Raw genomic sequence first — 16,048 nt, forward strand, 5'->3', positions numbered from 1 at the left:
ACATCACAAGCCTCCAAAACAGTTTATTATATATACACAAGATACTGAATACTCCAATTTGTCCGTGGGAACACAACAAAATCACAAAAACCAATGACTGACTTGATGATGTAAAGAATCACTCAAAGAATTTTATTCTTGTTTTATACTATAACTTTTGTTTTATATAATCTAATTTATTGTATTTTTAGCCAAGTATTTTAATATAATTAATATTATTGCATGCAATTTTATTAGTACTACAGTTCAGTGGTGTATATACGTGGTGTGCTCAAAAAGTATAGAACCTTTGATCGGCAGAAATACATTTACTGATTTGGAGGTACAAAACCCCAATCCCCTTCAAAGTAGTCTCCTTGGTAATGCACACACTTCTCCCAGCGCTTCCGCCATTGTTGGAAACACTTCTGGAACGCGTCTTTTTGAATGGTGATCAGCCAGGCCGTTGCATTCCGCATGCCTTCTCTTGACTCAAATCGGGTTCCTTTCAGCGGCACTTTCAGCTTGGGAAATAGCCAAAAGTCACACGGAGCCATTTCGGGGGAGTAGAGAGCCTGACGAACCACAGGGATGTTGTGTTTGGTGACGAAAGTCTGAATCAGATGCGCAGAATGGGCGGGTGCCTTATCATGATGGAGCTGCCAAGTTTTTGCTGCTCACAGATCTGGTCATTTGTGCCACACAGCATCACAAAGGCGACGGAGGACCTCCTGGTAGTGTTCCTTTGTGATGGTTTGGCCTTGTGGTGCGTACTCATGATGCACAACCCCATGGGAGTCGAAGAAAATCGCCAACATGACCTTGACATTGCTGCGCATCTGCCATGCTTTTTTTGACCTCGGATATGTCGGATGTTTCCACTGTGACGACTGCATCTTGGTTTCCAGGTCATACCCATAAACCCACGACTCATTGCCTGTGATCACGGTGTTCAGAAAGTTGGTGTTACTGTTTGCATTGTCCAGCATGTCCTGTGCGATTTCCAGATGGCTTTGCTTCTGCTCCATTGTTAGCAGTTTCGGTATGAATTTCGTGGACACTCTCCTCATGCCCAAATCCTCGGTCAAAATTGACTGTACCAATCCAATGCTTACCTCTATCTCAGTCGCAAGTTCTAGGACTGTGATACAACGGTCCTCCATGATCAAAGTCCGCACTTGCTCAATGACATTCTCATTTTGGCTTGTTGAGGGTCTGCCTGAACGCGGTTCACTGTCTACTGATGTGTGACCATCTTTGAAACGGTTGTACCACTCCTTTATCCATGAGTTGCTCATGGCATCGTCCCCAAAAGCCTGTTGAATCTTGTGAATGGTTTCCACTTGGGTATCGCCAAGCTTTTGGCAAAATTTGATGCAATATCGCAGCTCATGTTGTTCCATCATTTTACACCATACTGGAATCCGACGAGCGCTCACTACACGTCCTCACTCATAGGCCAACTGCCAGCGACTGACGCTTTCTGCGGGCGGGAAAAAATTCACGACTGCGCATGAATGTCCCCTCCACATCTCCATCGAAGGGAGCCTCCCGCGCTTCATTGGTTTACGCGGGAAAACAGAAGGTTCGATACCTTTTGAACACACCATGTATGTTAGCCATGTATTTGCCTGATGATGGCTTTTAATAGTCGAAACATGTAGCAGAGCCAAACTAGGCATTGACCTTAATATAGTTGTGTTGTGACGGTTTTAATAAAGAAATTGTATATTATAACACAACAGGATGCATGAAATGAAAATAATTATCTTTGGCTGAAATTTTGATACACTTAATAGTTTCCCAAACTCTATTAATATCCACCTCAGCATCTAAGTTTTCCAAAGCTGCAGACCTATTTCAGATTTCAACACGATACTGTTCTTTACCCTCTTTTTCTTTAATGACTCTACAGCCCTTTGTTGAGCCTTTGCCACTTTTCCTGTTTAGCAATATACACATAGTTTTTAGGACTCTTTGGACGGGAGGTCGGCCCATCACAAGGCCGCTACCTACACACAGAACAACACAAACACAGAATAAATGCATATAGACATCCATGCCCTGAGTGGGCTTCAAACACATGACCCCAGTGTTCAAATGAGCAGAGAAAGTTCATGCCTTAGACTGTGCAGCCACTGTGATCAGCTTCTTTACCCTCTACTGCATTTAAATTTTCAACCTGGCCTCAGTAAAGCCCAAAACAATCTCCATGGTTCTCACCCTAACTTGAAACTCTTCGTGATCATTTTTCCAGAGTTCAACAAGCACCAAAGATGTATATGGTGGGCTTTGTGGATCAAATACACCCAAAGCCATAAGAAAATTTGCAACTGTAGTGTCATGAGCTGAATACACAGTCAACTTGTAATCAGGCTTCATGATACCTTCTCGTTTTTGCATCATGTGACTTATTACTTGTCCCACCAAGGGACCTGCAAACAGAAAAAATGTAATCAAATCTGTGAGTACTACAGAAAATTCTCATGCAAAATAAAACACTGTTACAATAAAGAAGATTTACAATGGCCTATCTTTAAAGAGATACCCAGACATTAAAAAAGAATCAGTTTTAAAGTGGAATGTCATTTATTCAACAAAATGGCACACCATCGTATTTCAACACGAATGTTCAGCAAGACTTAATTGGAAAATGTTTACACCACGGGAACTGAATAAGTGGTCTGAATGTGTGGCCACCCATAAATCCTAATTTGAATCAATCTGAAATAATTCTAGGGAAAAACATTAAGAACAGTGTCTATTCCATCAAATTTCATGATTTAGTGTGCTTTGAGGAAGGAACTGTTGTATTCATTTTAACTGCTACTTCTCACATGATGAGCCAAGTATGGAAAGGAATTGACTCCTGCCAGGGTGCTTGCTAAGAGACACACATTACAATATTTAAATCTATAGAAAATTATTTATGAACGCCTTTTTGATATTTGGAAAAAATTACTACCATAAGTCAAATATTTCATGAAATATAACCATTCAAGATATTCTCATTATTTTCTACATCTTCAGAGTCCATTTCTACGTTATCCTTCATATGCATCTCCTGTTCACTCCATATTACATGTACATTCAACTGCTGGGGAAGATTTCTATTATTTGAATACTGGCTCTAAGCATGGCTGTTTAAAGCAGTTAACTGAAAATAGATGATGGATTAACTGAAGGGACATAATAAATTTCACAGAATTTTCATACCTAACTACTCTGATAATCAATACCTCACAATCCCAAACCAACTTACCGATCTTCAGCCTTTGTAATAACTTAGTTTTAGCTGGTATTGTGAAGCTGTATGATGCCACAGACATCATCTGTTCTGGGAAAACTTTCTTTGTCCAGTTGGGTAAGGTAAAGTTGTACAGCTCCTCTATAAAGAGTGTATTGTAGAGGAACTCTAGACTCTCTGCATCATGTATCTTGTTTCCTGACTGCTCACTTGTGTATCTGTACAAGTCGGCATGCTCTTCATTGTAGCGTCTCACTTCAGGAGAAGTCTTCACCCGTAAAAGTTCAGCTTCATATTGTGCACATGGACGTTTCCCAGCAAGAATCTGAAAGGGTTCTATATTACATAATAGAAATTTTGTTTCAAGAAAATTATTCAAAATGATATGAAATAAGATTAAGTTAATCACACATATAACTTTCCTGAACATTTTCTAGTATTCACACTCATGCATCAACTGTTACTTGGTTTTATCTCTCTTGATCCACTTGTTTTGAGCTGGTTTCATAACATAAAAATAGTTGTGCATAACAGCATTCTCTTTGTACACCCTCAGATAACTTTCAGTCCTTCTGATTTTCATTAATTGATTTATTTATGAGTTATTCAGCAACACAATCAACAGCTCAGACTACATAACCTCAAATGATAAGTTTATTAGGGAATAATAAATTTGAAGAATGTGGAAGGTAGCAGTTGTGGCCTAATCCAAAGTACAATTCTGGCATTTTCCTAAATAAACCGAGGAAAACTATAAAAAGCATGACATGACAGTTAAGATGGCCTCCTAAATACAGAACAGGAGTGCAAAACTCAAATATGACATTCAGAGACCTTCATGAAACTGTGAGATCATCACAGTACTACATTTTAAAGCCTTCTGAGACACAAGCACAGCAGTTGCTCAAAATTATTAGGTGGTAGAATTTAGATGTAGGATCATAAAATTATAACAGACATTTGAAAAACATGCCACTCTTCTTCATTTAATTTATGTTCATTAGAGACAACAGTACAAAACACAGGTTACACATTTGCTTTTATATGGCAATAATTGACAGAAGGTCGATAGTGTGAACATATGCATAGCTTTAATTTATTCACTCTACTTTACCAGATCCATGGCCATACAGACTTAAGCCATCAACTATACTAAGAAATTTTAGTAGAAGGGAAGGTGTTACACCTTACAATTAAAAAAGTTTCATTCAACCTAATTAAGGTAAGTCATTTAACTATTTCATTTATTCCTCCCTAGTCTTTTATTCATGTACACTGTGCTTAAAATCTTACTTTCTGTAGTTATTTCATCAATTCAAACTGAATGCTTTGCATTTGATTTTGTTTTTGGTTGGAAATAAAATTCCAATCACTTTTACAGAAAGACTGACAAACACTGAGCTCCTGTATACTCTGAAAATTTCACTATGCTCTACACCAATCTAATGGATCAACATGTGAACATGTGAATGTGTACATGCATATTACTACTTTGTGGGCAATACTGACAATCCCAACCTATCAATTTCTGCCCCATATGCTGAAAAACACATTTGTATATGTGACACAATATTCAATTGGCCAAAACACATCCTCTTCACCGGCTCCGATTTATGAATTATGTTAATGATGCAAACTCAAACACTATAATCCACAGCTTCTCCTTTAGGAAATATGCCACGCAGAATATTTAACACAAACACTAGTTACCATCTTCAGAGTTAAAGACTTTGGTAGGGGATTTGGTGCAGCTTATATTAATTTCAAATTAGACAGTGTGTTGGAGGTGAAGCAGTGATTGCACGAGAAGAGGGACTAACTGGGAGCAACCACTTAGTGAAAATGTGACAAAGCATGATTTGGAGTTCAGGTAAACCTGAAGACAGGTTATGCTGTGTGAATGCTCGAACATTTTTTATTGCCTCTTTTCATGTTCACCTGAACTCCAAAACATTTTTCACCACATGGTCAATCCCTACTGGCTATCATCCCACTGCTCTGCTCATCCAATCATGCTTTTGCCTCCCACACACTACCTATTACAAGATACATATAAGAACTGCCAACTCCAACTGTCATCTTAAACAAATTAACCCTGAAGAAGGCAATTGTAATATCTGCCAAAACACTGAAAAAGCTTCAACATTCTGTTTGGTGTATTTCTGAAAGCTCTAGCCATGGAAACCTAAAAACTAAAACTGAGCAGCATAGTTGATACCAAAATGAAGAATCTCAAAGATGATGTTCTTGTAGTTAAACAGGAATGCACTTCCTTACTTACTCGTGGAGCAGAGCCCTTCTGGAGGAGACACCAATTGTGCAGCTACTCAAGAATTTCCCTGCATTTTATGGAACCCGAAGGTTCATTACTGTGTTCACAAGAGCCCTCCACTGGTCTCTATCCTGAGCCAGATCAATCCAACCCATACCATCCTATCTTAACTCTCTAAGATCCATTTTAATATTGTCCACCCACCTACGCCTTGGTCTTCCCAGTGGTCTCTTTCCTTCTGGCTTTCCCACCAATATCCTATATGCATTCGTCTCTCCCAGGGCGTTGAGGATAATATTTGGACCAAAGAGAGATGAAGTGACAGGAGGTTAGAAACATGAACATAACAAATTATTTCTTATGGTTTATTTGAGGATACTGTTGGTACCTCAGTGTCAACTGGTAGGATGATTAGTGAATGATGAAATGGAAAGGGTGTGGAAGGTAGCACTAGTGACCTAAATGAGGTACCATCCTGGAATATGTTTGGAGGGATGAGACAAACCATGAGAAGCCTCAGTCAGGTTAGTGAGCGACATGGCCTAGAACAAATAAAACTGAAGGAAGAGTGGCGCCATACATTCATGTTTACAAAAACTGATTGAAGACAAACTTACGACTGAATCTTATAAAGAAGTGGGAATCTTGCAAACAATACTTAGCAACAAATACAGTGTATTCCATCTTCCTTGGTGTTACAACCCAGCTCAAGTCTGAATCTCCTCTGATTGGGTTAAGGTTTTCTAAACCTTATAAACATGTTAAGGGATTCTCTAGAAAGGATATCGGCACACTGTTAAGCCTCTATCATCTCAGGACAAAACAGAAAAATGAAAACAGTGATGACATGAGCAGTATCTGAACCCAATGTTCAGGATCCTCAGACCACAGGAGCCTTATGCCATGAATGAATGCATAAGGGGCAGGTCTACACCAGCTCTTGCACTGTGACCTTCAATAAACTATTGCAAAGCCTTATGTCATACAATACAGTATCAGAATTGAAGAAAATTTTATTTGTTCTTTCAAAAACTATTACTAGCTAGAGAATAATTAAGCACTAAAACAAGAAACATTAGCACCTCATCCATTTTTTCTGGAACTGTGTGGATTGGTATTGGCTGCCAGTCTATATTCCTATTCCATTTCTGATCACCCTCTGGAGGATACAACCCTGCCAGATTACTAGCAGCACTCATAAGTGTCCTGTCAACGTCTGTAGAACGAACATAAATATCTTCAGGGGAATATGCTTCAGGAATCAATTTGCTGTACCTCTGGCGTAGCCACTGACCCAATTCATAATGCTGACACTTGCCAATCTGTTGAAATCCCAAACCAATTAGTTATTATTATTAGTTAAAAAAGGAGACAGAATACTGCACCTGAACACACTTTAAATTAATTCATAATGGTTCACACAAAATTTTGTTACTTTAATAGCAGTAAGTTCCATAACCTCACGTTCCTTTGAAAGTCAGTTTCTTTTCCTCATACACACCGTTCACCCTCATCTGTGCTTTCATAATACACATAAGGAAACCACAAAATATATACCCATACATCAATGAACCAAATTATAACTTTAAGATCATCAGTCTTACCTCTCACCACTCTACCTGCCAGATGATGCCTCATCACAAATGCACATTGAACAGTCCTCAAGATATGAAGGGTGTTCTGTATATAATGCTTCCTATTTCTTTGTGTTCATCTGTAATATCTGAGCTGGATGTTGGTGGTGTTGTAGTAAAGGTTGAACCTTTCCACCAATGTACTGTTAGTTTGGTTGTCATGCGACAAGATAGCGACAGAAGAGCAGTCTACCAAAATGGCGTCTGACATAGAAGTGCGTCCGAAACAGAGATGTTATTGAATTTCTCACTGCCGAACAAATTGCACCCACTGACATCCACTGACGCTTGCTAAAGGTGTTTGGAGACGATACAGTGGATGTCAGCACAGTGAGGCGGTGGGTAGTGTGTTTCAACAGTGGTGAAAGTGAAGTGCAGGACAAACCATGCGCTGGGCATCCCTGCACAACTGCCACTCCTCACAATGAACAGCACCTCAATCAGCTCAACCGTACAGATCGGCGGATAACAGCCAGGAAACTGTGTGCATGGCTTAATATAGGCTGTAATGCATTGGAAACAACATTGGGGAAGCTGGATTATTGCAAAGTTTGTTCCAGGTGGGTCCCGTGGATGCTTACACAGGACCACAAAACTCATCGAGTGGAATTCTGTCAGGAACTGTTGTACCAGTTTGAGGCTGAAGGTGACAAGTTTCTGGACAGCATCGTCACCGGATATGAGACATGGTGTCACCACTACGAGCCAGAATTAAAAAAAACAGTCCATGGAGTGGTGACATCCGGATTCCCCAAGAAAAAAGAAATTCAAGACACAGCCATTGGAAGGGAAAGTGATGTGCACGGTCTTTTTGGATAGGCAGGATGTGATTTTCTTGGATTTCCTGGAGTCTGGTGAGACTGCCAATTCTGAACACTACAAGACAACACTGACTAAGCTGAAAGCCCGCATTTCCTGATTCAGGCCAGAGAAGCAGACAACCTTTCACTTGCAACATGATAACACTAGACCCCATACCAGTTTGGCGACCACCACGCACATTGCAAACTTTGGCTGGACTGTCCTACCACATCCACCTTATAGCTCCGATTTAGCACCTTCAGACTTCCATCTCTTTGGGCCTATGAAAGATGGACTACGTGGGCAATATTTTCAAGACAACGGTGCTGTCATTGCAGCTGTAAGAATGTGGCTAGTCTCTGCTGGTGCACTTTTACGGGCACGGCATACAGGCTCTTGTTCATTGCTCGCAAAAGTTGCATAACGAATGGTAGTGATTATGTGGAAAAATAACTGTAAGTAACTGAAATCTTATTCTATTTAACTGCATTATTATGCTTTCTGTATCTGTAGTTTTCATTAAAAAAATAGGAGGCATTATATAGAACACTCCTCATACATAAAATTTGTGTTTATATTCGAAAGCATAGAAATAACAGTCCTCAAAACATGTATTACAAACACAAATAATGTACTGTACCTTTCCTTTGCAGTGATAATGCACTCATGAATCAATGCATCAGGCAGACAACTATCATGCTTTCCATACACAGGTACTCCTTGAGCTCAACAACAGCAGCAGCAGCAACAACAAGGGGGAGGGAGAAAGTCACAGAGCAGATGGTGAAATTGCATAAATAGAACATGGCTAGGCCACATTTTCCCTTCTCCTCTCATAGCCATCTTCCATCTCACTCATTCTCATGCACACACACAAAATACTACACTCCCCCCTTTCCCTGCTTCTGTTTACTAGCCAGAAAGCATTTCACACTAAAGCGAGGGCTATTAACTGAAATCTGCCTAAATTAGTTCAGTGCATTAAAATCAGATCACATTTTTCTAACTCACTTATGATGAAGAGTATTTATGCATAAATACTAATCTCAACTAGAAAAGTCTAAGCAAAGCACAGCTAACTTAACCTTGTCTAACTAAACCAAATGATATACTGAACCAAATTTCTGACAAAATACAAATTCGAAAAGCTAGTGATGACTTCCATTCTATGTTTACATCACTGATCTTGAAGGAAATACATGACAGAAGCAACTGCATCTAAATACATGTGGAGGGGAAGGAATGGCGCTTAGGAAGAAGTGCATGTCTTACAGCTGGGTGTATGTGCACATGTAATAACAAATGAAAATGACTCACTGAATCAAGGGAAACAATCTCACTGCAATGTCCATCCACAACAAGTATCGCCAATGCCATCTTGTTGTAGTGAGCTAACAATTCATATAAGCATGCATTATGGGAACTGATGGTATGTTAAATGCACCCCTTGACCCCTTGTTACCACACCAAAGCATATCCTCAGATTGCCAATGGAGAAGACAGCCTCCAGATTTGGAAGGTAGCTGTGAATATATTGATTAATTAGTCAAAGACAGGCAACAGTAGCTGGTGTTCCAGATCAGAGATTAAATTGGGGAGGAGAAGATGAGAACTCCTCACCTGATGGGCCCTTAGGGTCACAGTAATGAAGCTTTGGGGTCTACTGGGGGGGGGGGATATTTTCTTCACCAGCTGAGCAGCTATTAACTTTTCAAAATGGACTCTGCCCCAAGGAGGTAATTATTTAGATGAAACAAATATCTCACTACTTTTACTGCACCAGAGCGGTAGAACATGAAAATGTGATAATGTGAAAATAATTGCATCTGATTAGGCATGTGCTGGAAGTGCCCCAGCAGGGCTCATGCAAGCCCTTAGTATATGTTCAGCTAATTATCCAAGTCATACAGAACCTTCTTAACAAACATTCATAGTGTACTATGAACCATGCACATTAAGCAATTATATGTGTATATATTTAAATAGCATGTATATATACATTGTTTTATTTCATCTAAAACTGTTCAACAGTAAAGAAGAGAATACTGCTTGCCCCTTTTCTGGCAAGATAGCAAAACACCCCTACATTTTGACCTCTTTACAGTCATTTTTTTAATACTGCAGTTATCCACACAAAAATTTCATACAAAAAGAACTTACATTTGTTAGCTGGCCCCAGCCAACAGGCCAATAGCTGACGTTATTATATGGATCAGTTGGGTATGAGGTAACTGGAGTTCTATCTCCATGGCGATACAACTGTAAAATTAAAATAAAGTTAAGGTAAAGTAGTCCCTGCAGTTAATTAAATGCCATGCCATGAAGGTGTATGGAGGGTAGAGGTACAGCTCCACACTTTTTAACCTTGGCACTTGATACAGGCAAGTGATCAGTTTCACATGCCACTGCCTTACTCCTGTACTGAGTGTATAAAAGAGTTGGTGGGCCCTAGAACTGGTGTGCTGTGGAAAAGAGAAAAGTCTCTTGCTCTTGCCAGGAATCAAGCCTAAATTCCTCATCATCCAGCCCATAGCCTAGTCACTACAACCACTGAACTTACTTGGTTCCATAAAATTAAAACAGAAAAGTTAAAGCAGCAGAGGGACACAATTCTGCAGAAAATATCACATATCACAATAAGAACTTATTTCAGTGACTGTCTTACCATATGCGCTCAGAAAACATATTTTTAAAGGATTATTCATGATCTCATATAGTAAAGCATCACTGATCCAACCCCCGTTAATCTGGAGATCACATAATATGGCCAATCCTGACTCAGTCAGAACAGCACACTCGCTCTCACTCAGTTGTTTGCTGAGATATAAAGATTGAAGATATTTTGCACTCTCACTGTGAAATAACTCCTTTCTCATGCTCAAAATTGTTTGAGGTGTGACTAATAGCATCATATAAATGCAGAGTGAAACAGAAGCATATTACTTCCAGCACTTCACTAATCCAGACCACCTTTCTACCATTAAGCCTCAATTTTAAAGATTTTACTGCACCTGGATGTACATACCAAACAATGCTTGTTTCATGAGCATGTCATCACATTTGATAATAAATATGAATAGCAGACATAGCAGCTTCTTAATAAAGGAGGTACAGTGAGTTTTCTTTCAAGAAACCACTCAGAAGAGTAAGACCCTCCATTGGTGAAGTCAGGTGAACACATAATACAAAAGTTCTCTTCACAAGGGTACTGTCTAAGAATTCATTGTACATAACAAGCAAGCATTTATTTTATATATGAATTGGAATTTACACAGAAACTAAAAGTGTTAAAATCTAGGGTGACCAATCGTGTCAGTTTCTGTTGACTTCAGAGCCTTTGATATGAACTGATGCAGCTAGTTATATCAGAAGATTCAGTCATTAGGCAATTATTGTTTGCATTCAATGTTCATAAAAAAAACATCAAGGCATGTAGAATCAAAGAAAACAAAATTTATCTCTGAATGCACTGATTTAAAGGTTAAATGGAACTTTATAATATGGTGACCTCTTACAGCTGTTGCTCAATTTGCGATTTACTTACTTACTAGACCTTGCACACAATATTCTAATTCACTTACTGCCCTATCCTCCCAATCAGTTTCGGTTTCATTACGCCATTAGCTTTGATCGCTATGAGACACACAACTGTCACATAAATTATATCTGATAACCGCAAAGTAACGATGTAGAGTCAACTGCATGTACATCATAAAGTCGACAGAAAAGATGCTCTTCGCTAATGGTAACCAGTGGGTTTTGATTAGTTTCGTTAAATCCATTAAAAATAATATTAAACCAAATATCCCTTGCACACCATTAAATACTCACAGCGCTGACGAAAACGAGAGACCCCAAATTGGCCTGGTCTTCTGTCAAACACGAAACAAAAAAATACCTGGACGTCCTTTCTAGCAATATCATTCCAAATGAGATGAAAAATAAAAAATTCGCTGACATTTTCGTCAACTATGAATATAAGAGCAATACTGTATTCTTCAACAGCCTGGAATAAATACAACACTCCGCTACACGCACACAACCAATATTAACAAACAATAACCATGTAACTTTCACTGCACAACTTCAACATCGGTCAACACGTTCAACATGATAAATCCAAACGCACTTCCACTTAACCCTTCTCTCAATGTATATACGTTCACCCACTGTTGGCCACTGATTAAAATTGTCTTGCCCGCCTTGCCAACCAAACATAATATATTGTCCCAAGCAGTCCTTGATTAGGAGACGCTATTTCCTTCAACATGAACACTTTCCAGTCAAAAGAGTCAGTCTTCCAGGAGATGCATCCATTCAGTTCCACATGTTCAACTCGGTCTGAAAACAATTCTCGCAAATTGCGGTAGCGTTGCAGTTGTTGGCATCCTTGGTGTGCCCTCGCCCAATTTTCCAGAATTGTTATCAGCCTGATAGGAAACAGAGGTTTTGAAAATGTGGCACAGTTCAGATATTTTGGAACGACCATAACAAATCAAAACCTGATTGAGGAGGAAGACTGAACTCGGGTAATGCTTACTACCATTCAGTCCAGAATCTTTTGTCTTCTCGTCTGCTGTCCAACAACATAAAAATTAGAATATACAAAACTATAATTTTGCCTGTGGTTCTGTATGGTTGTGAAACTTGATCTCTGACATTATGGGAGGAACATAGGTTGGACTTGTGACATGTTTCATGCAAAAAATAATTTAATATTCCTGGACTTGTAATTGTAATGGTGGGATTTGGTAATTAATGAAGATCCTTCAGGTTCTATAAAGAGAGAACTTCTTAAACAGCTGAATATTCAATAGTGATGACCATACACTGGGAATATATTTTCCAAGGAACAATTAAAGTTAGCATTTATCCTGTTTAGCCAAAGAACGATGCATTCCCTATAATTTAAAATTATTAGCTATGTGGTCTGAAAAACTCTTCAAACGGACAATATGGTTTCACGTCACAGTATTCTTTGTTTCAGCAGATTTTGAGCATTCTCTATAACATTTCTCACCTGTACACCGATGAAAATTAATTCACATCTTTTATATATATCACAGAATACATAGTAATATGCACCGAATGATAATCACACATTTGGTGCGTTCAGAACTACCTGTTAGTTCCATCATGTCCATCCGTCTATCTAGACGTATCAGTGCTCACATTGCCCTTCTGCTTTTCCTATGTCAATCAAACTGGGTTTCGCGGATCAATACAAAATGTTGTCAAGATTTTGTTTTATTCCAGTGTAGTTTCTTATATTTTTTAAAGGTCGTGTTACTTATGGCATAAATTAGCATTTAGATGTAATTTCGGTTCTTTTGACAAATTTTGATGAGAATCGATCCATGGTTCTTATACGTGTATTATCCGAGTGTGACTGTTCCATCTACTTCAGTTGATTTTAAGTCCTCACAACTGAAAGACTTGAATATACGTAGGTCACTCCAGAAGTAATGCGCAACATTTTTTTTTTAAATCAGTTTTTATTCTACAGTTTTGCTATTTGTAGGGTGCATAGAAGGATCCTTCCCCTTTGTATTCAAATTTAATTCAACCCGTTCCCATGCGTAGCGCTGTCATAGCACTCCTTCAAATTGGCTGCTGCGCTTGATGTTGGTCAAAAGCAATGTGTTGTTATAGAATTCTTGTTTTTGAGAATGAGACAGTGGGAAACATTCACAGGAGACTGAAAAATGTGTATGGAGATTACGCTGTCGATCGCCGTACATTTAGTCGGCGGGCACGTAGATTATCTGGTGAAAGTGGGCATGCCAATATTCGGGATTCTCTTCGCACTGACAGACCGCACATCGCACAAACACTTGGCAATGTGCAGGGTGTTAACGGTATGGTTTTGAAGGACAGACGTGTGACTGAAAGAAATGTCAGTCCAACTGGGAATTGAGGAAGCAAGTGTGTGCAGAACATTGAAACAGTTGGGGTTGAAAAAAGTTTGTGTAAGGTGGGCTCCGACGATGTTGACAGATGCCCACAAAGAAACCCGAAAAACTGTGTGCGGTGAACTCTTGGCACAGTATGAGAATGGTGGAGATGACTTTCTTGCAAGAATTGTGACGGGAGATGAAACATGGCTGCAACATTTTGAATCAGAAACAGAGCGGCAATCAATGGAATGGCACCAAGCGAACTCGTCGAAGGAAAAGAAATCCAAATCTGCGCCTTCAGTAGGAAAAGTTATGGCTACGGTATTTCTTTATTCGGAAGGGCTTTTGCTTGTAGACATCATGCCACAAGGAACCATCATTAATTCTGACGCATATGTGACAACGCTAAAGAAACTTCCAAGCTCGACTGAGTCTTGCTAGACCACATTGGCAGAAACAGGATGGTTTGCTGTTGCGCGACAACGACCGACCACACGCCAGTCAGAAAACCAAGGACGAGATCACAAATCTTGGATGGCCAACGTCGCCACACTCTCCTTATAGCCCTGATGTGGCACCCTCTGATTACCATCTCTTTGGTAAACTGAAGGTATCCCTTCGCGGAACAAGATTTGAAGATGTTGATGCTCTCATTACGGCCACTAAACGGTGACTCAGACGCGCTGGCCCAGAGTTTTACCGTGTTGGCATACAGGCCCTAGTTCCAAGGTGGCGTAAGGCAGTTGAAAGGGACCGAGATTATGTGGAGACGTGACATTTTGTTCCTAAAGGATGTAGCAATATACTGTATAAGTAGTAAAGGTCTAGAATAAAAATTGATTTTCTTAAAAAATGTTGCGCATTACTTTTGGAGTGACCCTCGTGTTTTGTTCTCAAATGAGAAAATGATTTACCGAATAAACAACACATGCATAAAACACGGTCATTTCGAGAAAATCACTAGCATTAAAACAATAAACAGTATTTAATTGAGCACCATAAAAATTCTTGTCCCATGTTCTGCTATCGCCATGAACTTGATAATTTGTTCAATTTACAGCCATGGACGCCAGGAGGAGGGAAGGAAAACTAAACATCTGCAGCTCACCTTCAGGTGACTTTTTAAAAAATCGAGACTGGAGAAAGAAAGGAAACTGCCAATATTGCAGCATTTTTAAGCTAGCAAAAGCATTCTTAAATAGTTCGAAGGTGCTTGTGAGCAAATTTTTTGACTGCCTCTCCCTTTGGATAGACCTTGGGAGGGGGGTATGTTTACAGCAGAATGCCGCCACGCATAAGTAAAATAACACGTTTAAGGTCAGCCTGATAATTCTTTTTATCCAGTCATTTTAGGCCCTACTCTGTAAAAAATTTTGCGAAATCCAATGGAATGAAAAGAGGATGCAATCTGGCATAATCGTCTAAGGTAAGCTACGGCCGGAATACGGCCCATATGAATACCAGGAAACGATAATAACAAGCGGAAATTATAGTACAGAAATTCCATCAGACAGTTCTTATTGGAGATGTTCAAAATGTCGGCCATTAGTGACCAAACAGATAAAGTGCAGGTGCATTAATCACGGACACGCTCTATGTACACGTGTAATTAATTTATGTTCACACTGAATTGAACTGAGCTGAATATATGTGAATTACAAAATTTGTTAAAAATAAATAAAAAATAGAAAGACCGGCAGATAAACACGAAGAAACTAACAGGCATGTAGGATTTGTCAAGGAAGACCGCGTATAACTGTAACAATGTTTTCAGTTTCGGAGATGCACCGTTCTTTGTTTCACCCGCTCGCCACGTTGAGGCACAGGATATGAGCGGGGACCTGAAACAGAAGAAACAAACAAAAAACAAACTTCAGTACGAACACCAGCAAGCGAATTTTGCATTAACAGAATGAAAACACAAGCTTACCTCTGCTATTGGTACTCTTGCCATCTCTTCTGTAACACGTCTTCTTTTAAATACAAAATTCTTCAGAAAATATGCTGTACGTTTTAACATCTTCGATCGCGGAAGCGTACAACTGAGTGTACCATTTGTTCACTGAAATTGTCCCCGTTAAAATATACAACAAAATTCAACTGAAAGATAATTGTACGCAGTTTGGTGCAGAAATAAAAACGAACCACGTAACGAAGTAAAAGTTTCCGTTTTCATTCCAGTCTTGAGCACTCGCTGCAAAAAAAAAAAAAAAAAAAA

At 39.3% G+C, this 16,048-nt stretch overlaps 1 protein-coding gene across 2 annotated transcripts in view; it reads right to left on the minus strand.

Annotated features, from left to right (window-relative positions):
- LOC111868900 (prostatic acid phosphatase) overlaps positions 1–12,338 on the minus strand; it is a 17,518-nt gene extending 5,180 nt beyond the window's left edge. The window contains exons 1-5 of one of the 2 annotated variants that reach the window (XM_023859986.2): positions 11,765–12,337; positions 10,094–10,192; positions 6,581–6,820; positions 3,242–3,551; positions 2,203–2,414 (exon numbers count right to left, since the gene is read on the minus strand). In XM_023859986.2, the coding sequence (XP_023715754.1) occupies positions 2,203–2,414; positions 3,242–3,551; positions 6,581–6,820; positions 10,094–10,192; positions 11,765–11,893 (990 nt within the window). In that variant the 5' untranslated portion in view covers positions 11,894–12,337. Of the gene's footprint in view, positions 1–2,202; positions 2,415–3,241; positions 3,552–6,580; positions 6,821–10,093; positions 10,193–11,764 lie in introns of both variants that reach the window. The other variant, XM_023859987.2, reaches the window with a different exon arrangement.
- Positions 12,339–16,048: the final 3,710 nt, after the last annotated feature.

The sequence above is a fragment of the Cryptotermes secundus genome, unplaced genomic scaffold (assembly GCF_002891405.2).
Source record: "Cryptotermes secundus unplaced genomic scaffold, Csec_1.0 scaffold685, whole genome shotgun sequence".
Lineage (NCBI taxonomy): Eukaryota > Metazoa > Arthropoda > Insecta > Blattodea > Kalotermitidae > Cryptotermes > Cryptotermes secundus.